We start from the raw sequence: 21465 nt of genomic DNA on the forward strand, positions 1-21465 counted from the left end.
ACTAATGTTCTTGTTGAGAAAATTGCAGACATGGCTTTGCATAGCTAAACATCATTAGCCCACAGGCTCGAGGTTAATTAATTCAATGTCGCTGCTGTTGTTTATATGTACTTTCTTTTACCACAGAGCACTGCTTCGTTTTTTTTCACTAACAAACTCCCCACACACACAGAACCTCCTCCTCCTGCCGAAAAAGAACATTTCCGGAGGGAAAAACTCAATTCCAACCACGATGGTGGTCCGCAAGAGACGACAAATTGACTGTGCACACAGTAAATTTCTCCGCAGATATCTTTGCAAATTTATTATCCACCACACAGTATATTCATCCCGAAAAAAGCACACCCTGTGTGAGCTTTCCCCGTCAATTTGTGGCAAAATTTGAATTCATTGCCGAGGAGTAACATTGTCTCGTTTAAACTAACATAAAAAAATTTATAGCTCAGTTGTGCAATCAATGAGAGGTGGTTTGGGAATATTATGCAAAACACTGGACATTTCCTTGATGAATGCGCATCCACTTTTTGGGATGCTCTCAGCTAGAGCGTCGTCTGTCCAATTTGTCCGAAAAGATAAATAAACGCAAAGTCATTCTCCTAAATTGAAGCTCATTCCTGGCCTCATTTCGGGGGAAATGAACCACCCACCACACGTATAAAAACACTTTTAGATAAACTACATGGATGCTACTCAACCACCCTGAAAAAATCACATAAAAAAACCAAAAAACCCTCTAAAAGCTCCATTGGGAAATTGAATGAATTCTCGGGTGATTTGTTGATTTTGTTTGGGGGGATGTAAAGTTTTGATTTAAGTGCCAAAATAGATAGAGGAGATCATGATGGAATGGATTTTATACAAATAAACAAGTAAAGGGTAGAAATAAAATTGAGAAATCTGTATGAAGAAAGGAGAATTTTATGTTAAATTTAATCGAATTAACAAAGTCTGACGTTTCTTTTCTAACCTTTGACGTTTATTTTCTATCAGTTGACGTTTCTTTTTCTAACATTTGATTTTTTTAACGTTTAAAAAAATACACTGAATAATTCTTTTTGTATTTTTTAAGCTGAAGAATAAGTTCTTTAAACGTCAAAAGAAAAATCTGAAGTTTTTCTTTGTCAAATGAAAGCTTTTTCAATCAAAAGGTTTTTTCTTTTCAGTCTAAAGTTCTTTCTGGCTCAGAACTGAAATTCAGTTAATAAAATTGAAATTCAAGAACTCACCCTAGCTTCTTCAGAAAAAAAAGTTTAAAAAAAATATATATATTAAAACCGAAATTAAATAAATTATAATGAACAACCTCTTAATGAAAATCTCCACCATAATAAAATGATCAGCGATGTGAAAGTTTGTCAGTCATTCAACCATAATTTTTATTTTACTAATTTTATTAATTTTAATATTATTAATTTAATTTTCTACCTACTACTGAATTTTTATTTATTTTTTTATAATTGAATTCTTTGTAATTTCTTTTTGATCCACTTCCAATATTTAATTGAATTGTAACGTAATTTTGATTTAAATATATGAATTTATAATTAAATTTCAATTAATTTCGATATGATTTTTTTTTTCAGAAAATAAATTCTGAAATTGATGCAGAAAGTTCGTGGGAAAGTTTACGCATGTATTTCATGTTAATTTGGAGAAGCTTGATAAATAGCCGAAAGTTTCGTCAATTAGCGCAACGACCTGTGTCAGAGTGGTAAAAGCTAAAACCTAAAGATGAATATCTCATGTCACCAATCCATTTATCTTGTGTGTTACGTACACCTTGAAAAGGAACTGCACTCACTATCGGTTCCACTAAAGGACATGGGGATTTGGTTATACGGAGAAAGTTTAATGTTAATTAATTAACAACTTGGCAGAAACTACAGGGGCAAACGCAAAGTGCCAATGTTGATTGCACACAATGTGTGGTGTACTGAAAGAGCTTTTTAGGTGGCGTATCCAGGTGTGAGTGTGTGTACAATCAACAGAATCTCCCTATATATAGTTTATTATCCTCGTTATTTTTTCAATACGCCAAAGAGGAAATTCAGGGATGAAAAAAAATTCTCAAACCATTTATTTTCGCAAACAAACAAACGATTATTTTAAACAATTGAGTATTTTAAAATTTATTTCCTCCAACGTTTTTTTATGTTGCTTAAATTTGTCACAATGTGATTCATTTCAAATCGGATAAATATTGACAAATATTCATGCAAATATTCGTGACAGACAATGAATTCAATAGCCCTCCCATTCTCTTACTCCTGTATACATACATTTTTTTTTGTTTGCTAAAACCACCAGAAAATAAATTTTTCCCAAATCAATGAGCTGAATACGTGGGGCGGGGGTGGGATGTGAAATTGAGCGTGGTGAAGGAATATGCATTGATGGAAAATCGTGTGGAAAACAAGTTTGAAATATACTTGACAAAAAAATCGCAATACTTACGAAAATTTGCTGACGTAGCACGGCATTTGCAAAATTTGTCATCACCGCCATTGGATACACATTCTCGATGGCAGTTGTCAGCATTTTCGCTTCCACACTGACCTGAAAGAAAATGCCATTGGAGTAGGTTACACCCTGTGTGTGAGAAAAGCTTTCGGGGGAAAATCACAGTCATAAACTCCACTCAACACTCAACACCCCCTTCTCCCATAGGGTATTATGTACTTTTTTTCCCCCTCTCCCCTTCAAACCCCCTTCTTATGCGGAAGACCCCCCGGGGTGGAGGTGATTTGCAACCCCTCAAAAAATAACTTGATAACGTTATTTCATTCACCATGTAATGGGAGAATTAATCGTTCACCATAATTTTGGGTGAGAACATTGTATGTTGGACAAAAAAATCCTGAATGAATTTTGCAATTCATGAAAGAGAGCCATGCAACTTTTTCTGGCACTCAGATCGCACACTACTAAACGGGGCGATAGAGGGATGATTTATGCTGCACACACAGTAGAGCTGTAATGCTCAACGGAAAATTGCATGAAAATCACTCAAAGGTTAATTTTTGTGCTCATGAACACCATGAAAATGTTAAATGTGCATAATTTTGGAAGTTGCTTTCATAATAATAGTTCTCTCTGTATGTTTATAAAAACTTTGTGAGCTTTTATCTGGGATTTTTTGCTAGTTGTATCTCTGAGTGGTGCAAATTATGCTTAAGGGGTGATATTTTTGAAGCTTTTTGAACTTAATGTAATCATAATTATTAAGAAAGGTCGAATGGACTTATTTTCAAGAAGAACTTTAAAACTTCTTGGGCAAAATTAAAGAATTTTGATTAAGAATTGACATTTCTAGACTAATTTGAAGTCAGATTTCAGGAAAATTTCAAAGAATTTCTAGGCATATTTGGGTTAAGTTCATTGATTGTTCAATTGAGCCTTTGAGAAACTAAAAATCGTAAATTCTGATGTCTTTAGAGAGTAGCAATTACGACCTAAACTGTTTAAATTTTAATTATTTTCTTGTGACTCAAATAAAATTTTAAATTAAATTTTGTACAAAAAATTTTTACAATTCTTTTCTAAAATATAATTTGAGAAAATAAAAAGTATTAAATCATAGATTGATTTATAAAAATAAACCACTCAAAAGGGATTTACAAAATCCCCAAGAACTTTCTCATATCCACATTGACACGGGATTTGAAAAATAATTTCCACACAGCTTTTACTCTTTCAATTTCCTTGAAAATATAGAAACTGAAAGGCAATCACTAAAAAAAATCCTCTTCTGCTGTGTTCTTGCTTCTTTATTTTTTGTACTGAAGTTGCAATAATATATTTTTTATTTCCTTTCTCGTTCGTGAATTCGTAAGCTCGAATAAACAATAAAGTTATAAATAACTTTGAGATCAATCCCGGACGAGAAAGGAAATTCATTTAACGGTGCACAACCCCGAAAGAGTTTGTGCGATTGGAATTTTATGTCCTCCACCCCATCCTCCCTCAAAGCTATTGCTATTTTCACGAATTTCATATATATACAACCCCCTCCCTCGCAAAGTTTTCCCTTCCACGTGAATGAATGTGCGGAGAGAGAAAAATTTTGGGATTTTCTCACAGCACGATACAACTTTCGCGTACGACCAGAAGCTTTTGCGAGATTTAATGAATCACCATTTTACAGGTCAATTACAATCCAATTATATTGATCACGACAACGATGCGGGTGGGGGGTGGCGGGGGATGGGGGTGGGAGATTGAAGAGGAATTAAATGCGTTATAAAACTCACCACTAACTGAATGTACTTCGGGCACATCACATTTATTGCCCTTAAATCCATTAGGGCACAGGCACGTAACTGCCGCATCACCAATGTGCCTGAAAGTGTAAATAAATCGTGAATTTGCCATTTCTCGTGTAGGTCATGGTACGGACTACGGAGAGAGAGAGAAGATAGCATCAAAATGACAATCAAATAGGATATACGGATGGCACCATACTTCCTCTATCGTCGACTAATGTTCTCTTCATGCAAATAAGAATTTTATGAGTTAGGTGGATTTGTTGGGTAATTCATCAAGTCCGCGGATTCATTGCGTCACTCCTAATGGTGCGGGTTGGGTGAGGGGTGTAATGGGAAAAGTCTTATCGGCCTAATTTTGCATGCAAAATAGGGAAAATACGGGGAGGGGTTGAATGTTTTCCTGTCTCTCTGTGTTTGAACTTACTTGCAAATCCCTCCATTTTCGCAAAAGCTTCTGTTTGACTCCTTGCAGAGGGGCCCAAACCCGCAGTCTGTGCCGCTGAAACCGGGAAAGCAGGAACAGTAGTACTCACTGTGGATAAGAAGAAGGAGAAAGAGTGTCTTGAAACTTTTCTGATGATCTGAACATACCTATTAAAGTTTTTAAAATGTTCTTTTTGCTGAGTTGCAGTGGAGACGCCGGGTAGTATAAGTTTTTCTTTAATATTTATAGAAGTTTATGATTAAAATATGTTGGACATTTTCTACTATTACAGCTGTTATTATTTACAAAGAAAAATTTTTAAGAGTTAATTGAAAAGTTGGGTGGAGGCGCCGGGTTTATTATGTTTTAATACATTTTTCTTACAACATAAATTTTTGAATTTTTCCAATTTATTATTTCAATTAATCAAATAAACAAACTTCAGAAGATCAAAATGGGGGCGCCTGGTTATTTTAAAGATGAATAATTTGAATTTTTCTCTATAATTTTATTTTAAACTTTACTTTCGTCCCTTCAACAAAGACATAGCTTTCCAAGCTTTTACATATCTATTTAGCTGCAAAATTACTAAAATAAGTTTCGCCTCTCTCATGAACAAAATAAGCTTTTAATAAAAATGCAATTTTTACAAAATAGCAAAACTTTTCCACTATCTATTTTATTTTTTTCTATTTTTCCTACTTCCTGTGGAATTGCAATCTAAATTCCTAACTTTAACCATCATATAGGCAAAAGTGAGTGGAAAAAGTCCATTGTAATTTAAAGTGTGTGTGTGTGTATGTAGATGAAACCCCTCGCATTTAATTTAGAAGGTATAAAATTCCCTTGATTTTATGACGTACAATAATGTCAACATGGAGAGCTTTTGCCCCATCGCATAAGTTCCTCTTTTGTTCCACAATATGATGGGCTTTTTATCGTTTCAAGTCGAATAGGAAAAGTTTGACCCAGAATGAAATTTTTCCACCCAACAAAAGAGGAATTGGGCGGAGAGAGGAATGTTTTTGAGAATGCCTCTTGTGTGGCATTTCGTTGTATTATAATTTTGAAAAGCTGCATGAGGAGGGAAAAAAAAAGTTCCTCATCCAACATGATGAATACTAAGTTGTTTGGTTGGAGATGTGAATGAATGGCGGATAAAGCGGCTGGGTGGGAGGATGGGGTGTGTGCCAAGCAAACGAGAATGATGGTACATATTCCTTTATTTTTGCGAGCCCACACATTTTGTCATCCAAAATATCACAACCACCACCCATTGGGGGAAAGTTTACTTAATGCTGTGTGGATTACGATAAACTTCCGCTTATATTGTAAATACCTTTCAGATAAATTTACGAGACAATTTTTTGATCCCCCAATTTTTTGAATAATGCGAATCTTTAAGACAAATCTCAAAAGCTTCAGGGGGTGGGAGCTTAAATCACAGCCTATCCCCCCAAAAAATATTCATCTCATCTCTCCCTCCTACTTTCTTCCACTCTCTCCCTCTCTTCTTCTATTCAAAAGCATCAATAGACTTCCGGCTTCGTGTTCGTGACAGTGTGATGGTAGGTTTGTGCCATAAAAGCGAAGCACAAGGGCATCTTTTCCGAACTTTAAGCTCTTTTTGCAGAAAGATGTAATGTTTTCAAGTTGTTTAGAAGCTCTTAAGTTATTTGCTTCGTGAAAATATCCCATTGTCTTCCATTGGAGCACATTAAATTTTTATGGTCACACTTGTTCATGTCGATAACAATGTAAATGTACTGGTAAGCTGACCAAGCTTACGAGAGCTGTGTTTCTTTCAGTGTACCAATTTTGTGAGAGCAAATTATAACGCAAATTAATTTAAATACGCGCAAAGTCGGGAAAAGTTGAAAAGTCATCCCCCAAGAAATCTTTAAAACGCCATATCTCGGGAACGGCTCCATAGATTTTCGAGTTTGAGCTATCGTTGGAAAGGTCTTTACCTCAACTATAACATATTAAAATGTGAAGTAAATCGATAATGGCATTTTCGAAATATTCGAGTTCGAAATTTTCGAAAATTTTGATTTTGACTTTAGCGCCTCTCGCGGTCATTTCTCGAACTTGCAATGTTCTAGACACTCGTAGGGCTTCACGAAACCTTTCATTTGCACTTGAGTTGATCAAAATCGGACTTGTAGAACCCGAGATATGACATACCAACTTTGGAAGGTTATATCTCGAGAACGGCGACATAGATTTTCTTCATTTTTGGCATGAAGCTAGATAATATAGTCAGCTATAACATATCAAAAATTGAAGCAAATCGATAATGGCGTTTTCGAGATATTCATCGAAAACTAATCGAAAATTTTGTTTTTGATTTTTGGCCCTCTAGCGGTCACTTTTGAAACTTCTGATGTTTTAGAGAGTTGTAGGGTTTGTTGAAAGCTTTCATTTGAGCCCGGGTTGATCAAAATCGGTCAAGCCGTTTTCGAGTTATGGTCGATTTTCGATGAAAAATTGTGGCGGCCATATTGACTAAACGGCTTGACCGATTTTCGAAAATGAGGTATCGTTGGAAAGGTCTTGATGGCCCCTACAACATATAAAAATTTCAGATTTTTATCTACTACAGGGGCTGAGATATAGCGAAAACAAAATTTTGAGGTTATCCAAAATGGCGGACGGAGGGGAGGGGGGTAAAATTTGACGTCATAATCGGACGTCTTCCAGTCGACTTTTAAACTTTGCCGTTTACCGCAAGTCTCTATCTATCACCGTTCTCTCGCAATTTAGCGTTATACTCCGGACGGCCGGCCGGCCGGAAAAAATTTTTTTTTGGCGCATACGTTTTTTGGAATGTGGGGACCCTAATTCGTGCTCATACCAAGTTTGAGCCCGATCTGACGACTTTCGATTTTGCTCGGTACACAAAAGCTGTGTCTGAAAGAAACACAGCTAACTTTCAATACAGACACACCAAAGTGCAGCTTAAGTGTTTGCGGAAAAGTTTTCCACCCATCATACAGGAAAAACACGTAAAATAGATTATACCGTAGAAATTTATCTAGTGCAATACCAATTTCTATATTCTCCGAGTCCTTTTACTGTTTAACTTTTGAGTTATTTTACTGATGTGAGAGAAAGAAAAAGTTACGTGGAGTATGTGGGTGCTATTCTACTATACTGTTGCAATTTATTTGATATTTTCATAAATTTGAGGAAACCCCTAAAAAGGAGTTGCAAAGTTTGTAAAATATTAATAATTTGTCTTCTGAAAAATTTATGTTATTTTATGTTATAAAGATCAAAAATTTGTCAAGAGTGATTTTATTACTGCTCAGAAATTATCAGAAACTTGACGAATATAATTTTCTTCTAGCTTAAAATATTAGTAACTTGACGAAGATAAATTTTTCTATCTTAAGATTTCAGAAACTTAGAGAAGACATTTTTCCAGTCAGATTTCATTATCTTGACGAAGACAAATATTTCTAGTCTCAACTTTTTAAAAACATGACGAAGAAAAAATGTTCTAACGCAAAATTTCAGAAACTCAATGAGTATTTTTCTCGAACTAAGAATTTCCAGAAACTTGACGAAAAAATGTTCTAGCAAAGAACTTCAGAAATTTCATAAACAAGAATTCATAAAACAATAAATTTCAATAAATTGACGAATATATTTTTAGGGCCAGAAATTTTATAAACTTAACGAATACATTTGTCTTCTAGCCAGAAAATTCTGAAACTTGACGACTTTAGGAGTTTCTGCTTAACAATACCAGAAATCTCATTCTTTTGACAAATACGAATTTTATCTGACTAGAAATCCCACCGAAACAAAGGAAGAAAAATAATTCTGTTCAGGAATATTCAAAATTAGATAAATATGCAAATTCCCCGTAAAAAGAAGAATTTTTCAGAAATGTTAAAAAATTTGAATTTAGTGATGTGACTTTCACATAATTTGTGCAACATCCCCAATCGTTTTTCCCAATTGCTCCTCGCTCCACCCTGCAAAACGTGCAGTTCATTCTCAAATACTAGGTACATTCTGAATTGTATTTGAGTGCCAAATTACGGATTCCAAATTCAAAAACTTTTTCCCCATCTTTCTTTTTCCACCCCCACATACACAGAAGTTTTAATCCCAAATAAAGTTTGTTTTGCAAACGGACCACAAAATAAATTTTCAAAGTATTTCCTCTTCGTTGTTGTGTGCATGTTGCTTCGCGAGGAAGGAAATTCACCAATAAAGGTTGAAGGAAGAAAAAAAGAGCATATTAAATTTGTGAATTTCCTCCTAAACGGGCTTTTCATAAAATCTTTTATATTGCAGTAAAATTGCAAGCTTTATTGCAGGGCTTTTTATTATGCGGTTTTTATGCGGCCTGAGGATATCAACATATTTTGCACATGATGGTGGGCTGGGCAATTTTTTTAAATGAATTGTGCGAGAAGAATTTAATCAGAGAGAAGAGGAGGGTGTGGGTGTAGGCCTTACCTGAAATTATGTGTTGCATAGCAGTGACCGAGGAAGCGGCATTTGAGGGCGTTGCACTGGTACGTCTTTAGGGGACCCACTTCGTAGGTAATGTTGAAGCCAAAGACGTCGAGGAGACGGTCGAGGGCTCGTAGGTGGGTACCATGAATGGAGTGCATGGTGAATTTGACTTCTAGGTAGGGGCTGCTGAATTTGAGCCACGTCACCTGCGTAACATTGTCTTCGCTGATCTCAAATGTCTGGGGACTGGGTACTTTGTAGTCGGGGCTGTAGTACATGTACTCGGTGAATTTGAGACCGTTCAAGGCATACATCTGGGTCAGGTAGATGACAATGGATACATTGGCAAAGGGATTGGCGGAGGCATCAATAATCCAGACACATGAGATGGGTACGGGGAATTTATTGGGGAAGTTGGGTGTCTGGATAATGCCATGTGTCCCATTCAAATAGCCACCACATAAATTTGCCTGCTGCTGGTGTTGATTCGGCGCTTGCTGCTGAGCCCGTACACCACTACGCCTGGCTATGAGAATAGCCATTAGAAGCAGAGTCCACAGGTACGATGGCATGGACAGCAAATGCGGTGGGTAAGGGATCAAATTTGTTGATGGTGGTATCATTCGTTGCCAAGCATTTTAATACCCCAAACGCTCTTTTCTGCTGCACCTCAAATGGACCTGCAATGGCAGAGAGAAAAAAAACGTCCCCACGTTAAGGATTTCATTTAAAATTCCACGCTACTCTACGCTAGAGCAGTGGGTGGGGTTTGTTAAAAAGCTCTCAACACTCTCGAAAGCCATGGTGAAATATACGCGACCCATTCACATAAAAAAGTTTTACATTTTAAACTTTTGCTGATTTTTCTTAATTAATTCCTGTAGAAAGTTGAATGTTGTAGAAAAAAAGTTCGTTTGAATAATTGACTCAATTTTTTGACGACAGTCCTGATTTTCTAATTTGAGTTCACGTTTAAATAAAAACTGCCGGACGAAAGCTAATTTATTCAAAAGTGCATTTTTATTCACTTTGACAACCAAAAATTTCCTCTTGAATTTTTCTCTTGGAAATTGCGTTTCATTCAAGTGTACGTCACACACTGTGTGGACCATCAAAGAGACAGAAAGAGAAGCTAATAATCTGAATAAAATTTAGGATAATCAAATCAAATGAATATTTTAAAGTATCCGCCTTTGGATGAATTTTAATTTTTAGAGGATTAAATATAGATTCTTGCAGCAGTATGTTGAGAATTTTCCAGATGAAAAATATTATTTTTTTATTAATGTTATTTTAAAGCTATACAGCTGGCTTAGATTGACAAGCTTTTGTGAAATTAAAATACAGAAAATTAATATTTTCTTCCTCTCGTGATTTTTTATTATGTAGGTCATAGGGTTAAAGAGCTTTTTTCTCTCTTGGGAAAGCTTTAAAGCTGAGAAATTTATTTAAAGCTAAAATGTTTGAAAACTAATTCAAGGGATAAGAAAATAGAATTTTATTCAAAATCAGTTGAATTGATTTGGTGGCTAAAAAAATATTTTGTATTAATTCAAAAAAGAGTAAATTAATAAAATATAGTTCTATTACAAAAAAAAGTCTTTCAAAAATCTGTTTATTTATTAAAACGTTAAGATTTCAGAAATGGCTTAGAACGAAATCTTCTTTAAGAATTCATAAACTCGGATTTTTGATAAAAAATTTTTGCTTCAAAGAATTCTAAATAAAATTAAAGTTTCGAGTAATTTACGTCCTTCCTCAGGGTGTTAAATTTGATTTATTTTAATTTATTTAATGCCCCGAAAAAGGCCTAAAACTATCCGAAACGTCAGTTTAAAAAAAATCTTTAAACCAGAAAATTGCTACAGAAAATCCAAGTTTAAGAATTGTTTTATTAGACACGATAGTCAGCTTTATCAATACCTAAATCTTCTTTGTGAGTTGTTTAGATTTAAAGCTTAAAAGCTCGACTTTTGGCAATATCTCCCCCCTGAATAAAACAAAACACAAAATCGCTAAAGCTCTTATTTAACTGAATTTTACGTATTTGCTGTAACTTTGAGGGAGGACAAGAATCTCCCCAAAAAGTCGACAATAAAGAAAAACTTAATACGAGCTTTTTTGACTGAATTTTCCACCCATCCAACTCTTCGTATTGAATTTCCTCAAATTCCCAGAATTCGCTAAAGATTCTCCCATTCAAAACTTAATCCCCAAAATTGTACAAGAAACATTATTCATCATACCTCTCATCTTCTTTTATAATCTACAATGATGAAACCTATAATTTTATTTACTCAAGCATCCCCTAATTTGTCCTATTCTCCCCACAGTCTCCTTTTCAAATTGACTTGCCTTTCATCGATGCACACAGTTTATATAGGCTTGTGCGGAAAGAATGGCGACAAATTAGAGATGTATAATAAAGTATCAAGTAAAGTGTCAGAGGGTCTTTTTGATTAATATCTCTAAGGAGTTTTCCTGAATATTTTACGCCATGACAAACTTTTTCCCAGACACATAGGCAATGGCACAATTAGTCATACATCTTCCATGCTACATAGAGGGACGTTAATTTAAATATATATATGCCACACTGTGGTGGCTGTTAAAAAAAATCCACAATTTGCATTATATTAAAATTAATCTTGGTCTTATGGTGAAATAGAAACCTCCACCGCACTGAAGGGTCTCGTCAATATTTTTTGACAACAGCCCGGGGGGAAATTTAAATACTTTGCCACTTTACAGGCGGAGTTGGGGGAAATTTTGCTTTTGTGGGTGAAGTTAACTTGAGGCACAAGCAAAAAAATATGCCTCTACACCCCTAAATGAACCAATAAACATTTTCCAGGGTAAATGAGATGAGTAAATGACAGATAAATATTATTTTGCAGTGAATTATCCCTTTGAAAGCTCCGGATAAATTACCGCACTCACATTGCACTACAGGTAGTCATAAATTGTACTGCAAAAAGATTTATTATCCACCTGCCAATAGGAGGGGGGCGTTAGCTCATACAGTGGGAATTATTTGATAAATGGAAAGTCTCATCAAGATTGCATGCAGAGGCAAAAGGGGGGTAGATCTCTGTATGTGTGTACAATTGGAAAGTCGTTGAAAACTTGCAATTAGTTCCTCGTTCATGGTGAATGTAATTTGCATATTTCATTCCGTTGCACATTCACTTTGTTCGCTGATTAAATTACGACAACATTAGCACTAATTCTGCACAAAAAGCATCTTCATGCACCACATGGATTAAGGTGTAGGGAAACCTACTGCTAACGCGGCACGATTCATTGCCATTGACGTTGGAGGTAAATGTTCCTTTTTCTCCCTACTTTTCTCTGAAATCCCTCCCGCAATCTGTCCACCGTGCATTCTCCACTAGATATCGCTTTGAACTGCATACAAGTGGAGCTTTTTTTTTCTTCAGATGAAATAATAAATCCTTTTGATTCTCTCCCTCTACGTGTCTATGGGAATTTGTTGGATTTGTTGTGAAAAGTACAGAAGGGAGATTTTCTCTATATAGCATTTGTCATAGATTAAGTTTGCAAAGGAAAAATTCAAAAGAATTCTAGATTATAAGATATTTTCCAAGAATTTTTCTCTAAAGAACTTTCCTTTTGCTATATAATTTTTCATTTATTCCTTCTTGGAAAACCCTGTGTCAGGGGAAAAAATAATTCCATCTCATTGACTCTCAGCCGCAAATTGACACAAATTGCATTTTGTGGCTTCTTAGGAGAATTTTTTCAAAAAAAAACTCCCGCTGACAAGAATAAAATTTATTTAAAACAGAAAGTAAACATTTTAGCAAAAATTTTTGAGAAATGAACCATCTGGAAGGTTCTTTTGGTAATTTTTACACAAACTTTTTTACATATTTTTCCAAACTTTTTCCCCTGCTTGACAATATTCTCTTCTTTGGCACAATATACTCACACATACGAGCAGGAAAAAAAATTGTCGAAATATTGATTTTGCCATTATTATAAACATTTTAAGAAGTTTGTTCTTTCCTTTAGATAAAAATGCAAAAAAACACGCTGATTTCCCACCGAAAGAACTTTCTAAAAAAACGAACAAACTTCCAAGTCTTCAGGAAAGATTATTCTCTGGTGGAAATTTCCACGTAGAGATATTTGACGTTTTTCACGGGAAATTCAATTTTCAAATCAGCTTCTGTAATTGAGGGTTTTCCGCATTGAACTTTCGGGGAATTTTTTTTTTGAATTAATCTCAATAGGAATTTTTTGATTTTTTGAAATAGAATTTTTATCGGCTTGCCATAAATTCACGCCTCTATTAGCATTCCGTGACATACCTACATATATATAAAATTGTTATGTATTTGAATATTTTTGCCAATATTTCCTGTGTTTTGTATTATTGTTGTGTTTTGTGCTACAACCACAGAGCGTAGAATGGCTGTATTTTATTTTAATACCAATAAAATATTAAATAATAATTGTTTGCATGAAATATAGGACTATTAAATAAACTATACATTCATATTATATACTTTTATGCTCTATACATAACATATATGTATGTATTGTGTCACAGAATGATGGTTGCGGATTGAAAATAAGTATTAAAAGTTGCATTGGAGTGAATAAAAGAATTAAATTTAATATTTATTTCTATTTCGTGTATGAAATATCTACATACATTTATGTATTTTATATTAATTTTGCAATTGGTGGAAAAACCAATGAAATTTTTGATTGTGAATGAAAAATAAAAATAGAATGAAAAAGAATGGTGCCGTCATGCGAGAGAAACGTCTCATTTTAGTTTGTTGAGTGGAAAACAAGCTGATGGGATGCGTGGATGGGGGTGGAATTGATGTAGTTGGGTTGACTTTGTGATTAATGATACAATTTTTCTCAATAATCATTCAAGTCCACTGATCGGCAGGCCCTCCAAGAGTAAATTTAGGGGTTGTATCTTCAACAATCTGAAGAAACGAAATGCGAAATGTACAAAAAGAAGTTGCCAGAATTCACAAAAATTATTCTATAGAGCATAAATGTGCCTATATATGTACACAGAAGCATATCTATATAGGAAGTAGTACTTGACTGGAGAGACGGAAGAGCTTGCTGGCTCAAGATGGGGTGAAGTTTGGCTGGGGGAAAAGTGGGTTGAATCATCCATTTTTGCCACTCCGCATATATAGATTCAATTTACCATTCCGTGTGCGCCTTTTGCTAACCACATATAATCCAAAAAAAATCAATTTCCGGACCATCAAGATTGAATCCAATCTCAGTGTCTATGGTGGCCTCACCCCCCCACGCCCCATTCGCAAGAAGTGTGTGAGTGTATGAGTTGATTGAGATGCTGCCATGGAATTCCTTCAATTGCGAAAACTTAATAAGTCAAGGGTTAATATCGATGGCGTAAATAATTTTCCCCGTAAAGGTATGAATTTCCGGCGTATGCTTAATTGTCACCCCAGATCGTGCTACTCTCGCCAGAATGTACTAATTGTACCCCTAATGGATGTTACGACTCTGTCTCCAAGGTACCCCCACACCCACCTTGGGGCATTGCTATGTGGAATTCATTACAGAAATTCAATTATCATCTCCTTTTGCTCCTTCAATTCAGGGAATATCTGGTTCACACTCCTGTATTAATATTACACACAATTATAAAATCATTCCTTGTGCAGATGGCAAAGAAGAGCTTTCACTGAGCTTTCTTAGCTTTCTATATAAGGATTTATTTGCAAGATGATGAGAGGATTTTTAATAAAGGATAATGATGACGACGTTTATATTAATATTCTCTTTTAGAGTATTACGTTGAAACTACTCTTAAGAATAGGGGAGACTTGGGTTGAATGAGCTTATATTGGCTTGAAATTTGAAGTAAAATTCTTCATTCTTTTCGTCTAAAAGTTTTTTTTAAGTCTTTGCCGAAGTCTATTTAATTTTTTATACGCTTCAAGGGCTTCAAGTAAACAAATTTGAGTAAATCTGAGCTAACCCCAATCTCACCTATATATTTGTATGAATAGCTTTAAAAGCTTTCAGGATATTTTTGATTCTCAAAAGTTGAAAAACTTTAACAATTATCGTTTGAAAGTTTCCAATTATCCGACAAAATTGATTTTTTTCGCAATTTTCAATTTAAAAATTTTATCGTCTTTCACATAATTAAATTAAATTGTAGAAAAACTGTATAATACAAAACTAATGCAATTAATTGGAAAATGAAGTTTGATCAAATAAATACAATACTGTTTTGTTAAAAGCTCAATTAAAGCTATTGACTTTCTCTACTTAATTCTATTTATTTCAAACTACATATAGTTCAAATAGAAGCTTTTCTAATAGAGCTTTCTTCATACTTCCAATACATTTTGCGAAAAATCCAATTAATTTTTCTAAATATAAATTGAGAAATTGTGTAAATTTATTTACTTTCAATCTGATGGTGCTTGAATTGAACGAGGAAAGGAAGCTTTTTTCTGTGGAATTCCACATAAACTTTCCAAAAGCGAACAAAATACTCCACTGAAAGTTTGTGAAAAGTTATACGAATTGGTCTTTGGTGTGCAACACTCTTCCCTTTGAGGTAACAAAACTCTCCCTTAACTATGTGTTGCATTTAACTTTCAATGCTTCGCCACTTTTCACATTTTTTACGACATCCCCGTGTTTATGTGTTGATTCCGTATCCAATATATTTTGTATTCGCATAACCAACAATATGAGGAAAAACCTTCAACAATGGTGAGCACATCAGGCAAAAAGGAGGATGAAGAAAAAAGAAAATTCAGAGAGAAAAAAAAACTCAATAATTTATATTGTGTATTTTACAAAACCCTATAAGGATGTTTATTTAGCGGGAGAAAAAAGAAATTCAATTGAAAATTTCACTCAACGAGTTTTCCCCCATTGAGTGGCTGACTGGGAAAACACAGAGAATACTCCATCAGCTTCCTTCTTTTTTTCAGTATTCTCCTTCAACTATGCAGTGGAAATTCAATAAGGACAATGGAAAGGCTCTACTTGAAAATGAGCACTATTGCAACGAAAGAATTTCTTAGCCAACATTCAAGGCAGATGGACGATGAACAAAAGGAATGTGTATTGTCTTTGTGACTCTATTAAAGATAATATTGAAGAAATTTTGTGATTGTTGGAAAATTCACATCTGGCATGGATATTTTAAGGACATTTTTTTTTTAATTTTTGGTTGTTTGAAAGCTTTTAGATGGAGTTAGAAAGCTTGAGAATTTTGAGAATTGAAAAAAAAAATTAAAGTTTTGTATTTCAGCGACGTTTCAGGAAATTTTTATTAACTTTTCCAAAGAAGTAAAACTAAAGGAAAATAGAACATACCGCAAATTGAATTTGTAGAAAAATTGTATAGTGTGTAAAAATCTGAATGGAATGTGAATAAACAATTATTATTATTATTATTATTATTATTATTATTAATTATTTTCCAGGCGAATCTGTGATTTAGATTTAATTTTATACTTTAAGTTATTTAAAGTTATTCACAAAACCTTAAAAAAAACTTTAATCTTTCCTTAAATTTCATCTAAATAAATTATTATTTTTAAATTTTATCAAATTTTTTCTTCTTCAACAAGAAAACAGTTGCGTGTTTGTATAGCGTCAAATCGCCTTGTGAAGCTTTGGAACTATAAGAAAACTTAAAAACATAAGCTTTTCCACAGCAATTTTAGTCACAGTTCCGGGGAAAGCCGAAAAGCTCCTTTACTTCCTTGTAGTTCTAGCCTCTCTATACTGCGGAGTGTGATAAATGACAAAATGCTGAAAAATTGTTTCTCAGCAATCCAATCCACTCCACTCACTGCCAAAATCTAAAAGAAGGAAAAGCACTAAAACTTTCTAATTTTGTTAATGCAACTTTTTCGCACGGGCTCCATGTGAAAAATATAAAAGCTCAACACACTTTGGAAAAATCTCTGTGAACAGGCGGAAAAATTCAGTGTGCGATCGGCACCAGGCATGTCCGCCATGTGGGGTGGTTGGCGTGTGAGAAAAGAAAAGCAAGAAAAGTTGTGTATAGAGATGTGTGTATGTTTTTGCTGGGTGAGGAGAAACTTATCCACTTTGTCATTCCGACAAACAGGAAAATGACAATTTTATTCAACCTTTTTATACGTGCCTCTGGTGTGTGACTGTATCACTCGTGCAATGGGTCCCCCACGCCCGGGAAATTTCAATACAAAGCTTTCGTCCTATGAAGCTTTTGGGCCCAAGTTGATTGTATATATAGCAAAATGTTGATACATTACATATGTGCGTCATTCAAAGGAAACACGTTTATTCTTTTTTTCTTCTTTTGCTTCTTCTTCACCTACTGCTTGGGAGGATATATTGTGTGATTTTCTCCAAGGGTGGTTTTCCATTGGACGAGGTGTGTAAGTCCATTTGCTACACTTTCTCACCTTTTGCCATGGGGCACAATTGGCCCAAAAAACAGCCCAAACACAATACCACCCAATTTTTTTTGCTCTCTCTACAGAAGGATGGAATGAGAGACAAGCAAGCAAAAAACGCAGAGAGAGGAATCTGTGATGTGTGGACCTCACAGAGGTTAGTCACATTTTTGAACTTTTTCCACATTCTGGTGCGAAACATCAGGTAACATGCATGATGAATGGCTTTTAGTACAGAGAGAGAGAATATTATTGCAAGAGTTTGGGGTTTTTTTGAACAGGTGTGCGATAAATTTTGAAAGGTATTCACGTTGAGGTATTTTATCAGGACAACCCTTCATGTTTTCATTCAAAATTAAAGAGAGAAAAAAAGAGTTTTAAAAATTGCTTTGCATGGGATTCGAACCTAGGAAACTTTTTTTGTAGACTGTTGTCTAACTAATTAGTCTAATTAATTACATTAAAAGGAGACAGGTAGTCATCATGAATTAAAATTTAAATTGAAGATCTAATAGAAAATGAATTAATAAAAAGTATAATTTATTTGCATTCACTATTTTTTTCACAATGACAAACCCCTTTTACTACACATAGGTAGGCACATTGTACGCCGTATGGTGGGTTCATCTTCTTTTTCTGTTTTGATGGCAAAACGAGACAGATTTGTCAATATTTGCCGTAGTTTTCATTCAATCTCAAGGAGAAAAAAATATCGCAGAAATACTTGGCATTTCGAATGGGTCGTTGAAAGGAATTCCAATTGATATGTTTCCATTTGATGGGAAATAAAAGAGAAAATTCCAAAAATGATACCTTCACCCACACCTTTCGTTGCCAAAACTCTGAGAGTATTTCACAGGTAAAAACTACCTGTTAAAAAAATTCTACCAGCACTGTAAATCATCCCTTAAATTTTAAATGTAAGCTACACGTTTCGATTTAACACACAGATACAATCCCCTTTTATTGCTACACTCTGAAATAAATAAAATATCAACGAAATTGCTAAATTGTTTCCTCTGTGATTCGTCAAAAAAAATAAACGAGAAAGTCAATCATAACGCGTCCAGTTATAAGAGTTGGTGTCCCACAACGTGTAGAAGTTTGTTTATGCGTTGTAATACTATTTGTGAACAATATTAGTAGGCAAAGTTGATTTTTTAGTGAAATTCAGCAATTTGATGCATAAAAATTGTCATATCTCTTGTTCTATAACACCTACAGAAATTTCATGACTAGTTTTGGAAAGGTCTTGAAATAAGCTATAATTTGACATATATCTCAATAATTTTCAAGGTCACCTCCAGAACACAAAATGGCGGATTTTTGTTTCACCAAAACAGTTTTTCGCATTTTTCGTCCTGAAGGAATGGTTCTAGAGGTTTCTGATGTTCTAGAAAGTTGTAGATAATTGCAAAACCTTTAATTTGATACAAAGTTGAGTCAAATCGGACAAGCGGTTCAAGAGATATGGTTCTTAGAACTTTTCAAATGCAAGAATTATTCAAATGGCCATATCTTCTAAACGGCGACATAGATTTTCTTCATTTTCGGACTGGTGACAGATATTGAGTCAGGCTACAACATATCAAAATTTAAAGGAAATCTATAACAGATGTTGGGAGATATTGCCTCTTAAAGTTAGGCAATTTTTGTTTTTGATTTTAGCGCCTCTTGCGGATGTTTTTGGAACTTGGAATGTTCTATACAGTTGTAGGGCTTCTTGAAACCTTTCATTTGATACCAAGATGATCAAAATCGGTCAAGCCGTTCTCGAGTTGTATCGAAAAAACACTTTTTGCTTAAGGCCGCCATATTTGCTAAACCGCTTGACCGATTGTCAAGTATGAATTGTTGATGAAAACGTCTCTCTGAGCTCTACAACATACTAAAATTTCAGACCTCTAGCTATAAGGGAAGTGATTGATAGTATTTCAAAATGGCGGACGGCGGCCATCTTGGATTTTGAAAATGCGAAAAAATGAAATTTTACACCCATATTTCTATAGAAAACTTCAAACCGGAAGTCTCTATCTCTTACCGTTCGAAAGTTATAAGGCAAAGTTTAGGCGACCGGCCGGCAGGCCGGCAGGCCGGCCGGCAGGCCGGCCGGATCAAAAATTTTCCACCACCATTTTCGTAATGTGGGATGTCTAAAACGTGCTCATACCAAGTTTGAACCCGATCTGAGGTGGCCGGTTTTTCCGACGATTACAATACTTGGTGTTGGCCACGAAGTGGAACACCAACTAATAACAAGAAAAATTGTGGCAGAATGAAAATATATCGTGAAAAATATAAAACGCATTGTTTATCTTTAATTATGTTGCAAAATATAAAACCTTCCCAATGGGGGAAATGTATGTTCTTTCATTCATACATACACACATTTTTTTAGGCTTCTTCTCTGCAAATTGCCCCTTGTCGCAAAATTAGATTTCACATTTGGTAGGAAGCAATGTTATGGCATGGAAGTATATGTAGCCATTTCAAAGGGAATATGTAAATAAAGAATAAAAATTTATTGCAATATTTGATGGATATGTACGTGTATGCCCCCCTCTCACATCTCTCTTCTATATTTGCTGGCTCACATTTTTCCTTTCTCTCTTGTGACGTTATTTGATGATGGGAAAAAATCCTTTTGCCTTGCAGGAATGCCCTATATTGCTCTAAAGTGGATTTCTAATGGACATTCCGCTCCATTCTTTTGTAATCTCACTGCTATTGTTCGTTTTATATGTTGGATAACACACAAGATACGGTTCGGGACACACTTGTCGAATCGTCTCTCCAATTTTCCATGCCTTTTCTCACCCCCAACCCCCCTCCCCCTCCCCGCATCCTCTTCTCTCTTTGCAAGGATATCGTTTGAATATTGATTCTCAATGAATGATCTCAACATTGCTGTGTTGAACTGTAGTGGATGGGTGGATGGTGGTTTTTCAATTTGTAACATAATTGCAGAGTGTATTACTAAAACAGAAATAGCCACCCACCGCCGTGCGCGAGGGAAAGCTCTGAAAAGCTTGTAAAAGCTCTCTTTCATTTTGCTACTATTAGTAGGGAATGGATAAACAATTGTGTGGATTTGTGCTAGTTTAGAGGCTATTTGTATTAATCTAGTGCTTCACAATATTGTGCCTAAAATAGATAATTGCAACAGTACTCTGATCAAAGCCTCGGATTTTAGGATGGTATGGATATAATTTAGAGGAATTCTGGGAATTTTAGCAAAGGGTGTACTTCTGTGGAAATTTTAATGAAAGTGAAACATTTTTTTTTACAAAGTTTTCATTCGGATTTTGCTCATTTAACTATGTGTTTTGTACGCTGTTTTATATAAGCTTTGAGAATAGAAATGGAGTATAAAAAATATTTTCTTTATAGACGAATAAATTCGATTAAAGGAAAAAAAAATAGAATTTTTTTAGCGTGGAAAAGTGACTTTAGGAAATTTTAAATTCATAATTTGAAAAAATAATGAACAAATCCAAAAGAAAATCTATGTTAAGTAATACAAAAAATTTAAAATAAATCAATAGATTCAATGATTCAATAGATTTTATTTATTAATGTACAGAGAACACAAATAGAATAAAAGCAGAAAGAACAGAATAGAAAACAAATTGAAACCACCATTGAAATATTTTCAATTTTTTGATAGATTTAGATTCTAATTAGAATTGAAAATTCACCCAATTTGTTTAAGAAATGCGAAGAATATTGACAAAAGAAACTCACAAAAAAATCTGAATCAGCCTGAAGGTCAGAATATTAATTTTCTCACAGACTTCTGGATATTTTAGCACAGAGGCCTATATATTCTTGACATATTTGACTCAATCAATAATCATTC

At 34.6% G+C, this 21465-nt stretch overlaps 1 protein-coding gene across 1 annotated transcript in view; it reads right to left on the reverse strand.

Annotated features, from left to right (window-relative positions):
• Positions 1-21465, reverse strand: part of LOC129789275 (uncharacterized) — a 70220-nt gene that overhangs the window by 43619 nt on the left and 5136 nt on the right. The window contains 4 exon segments of the mRNA XM_055825928.1: positions 2455-2556; positions 4251-4339; positions 4690-4797; positions 9166-9845. Coding sequence (XP_055681903.1) covers positions 2455-2556; positions 4251-4339; positions 4690-4797; positions 9166-9788 — 922 coding nt within the window. The 5' untranslated portion in view covers positions 9789-9845.

The sequence above is a fragment of the Lutzomyia longipalpis genome, chromosome 2, assembly GCF_024334085.1.
Source record: "Lutzomyia longipalpis isolate SR_M1_2022 chromosome 2, ASM2433408v1".
Taxonomy (NCBI): Eukaryota; Metazoa; Arthropoda; class Insecta; order Diptera; family Psychodidae; genus Lutzomyia; species Lutzomyia longipalpis.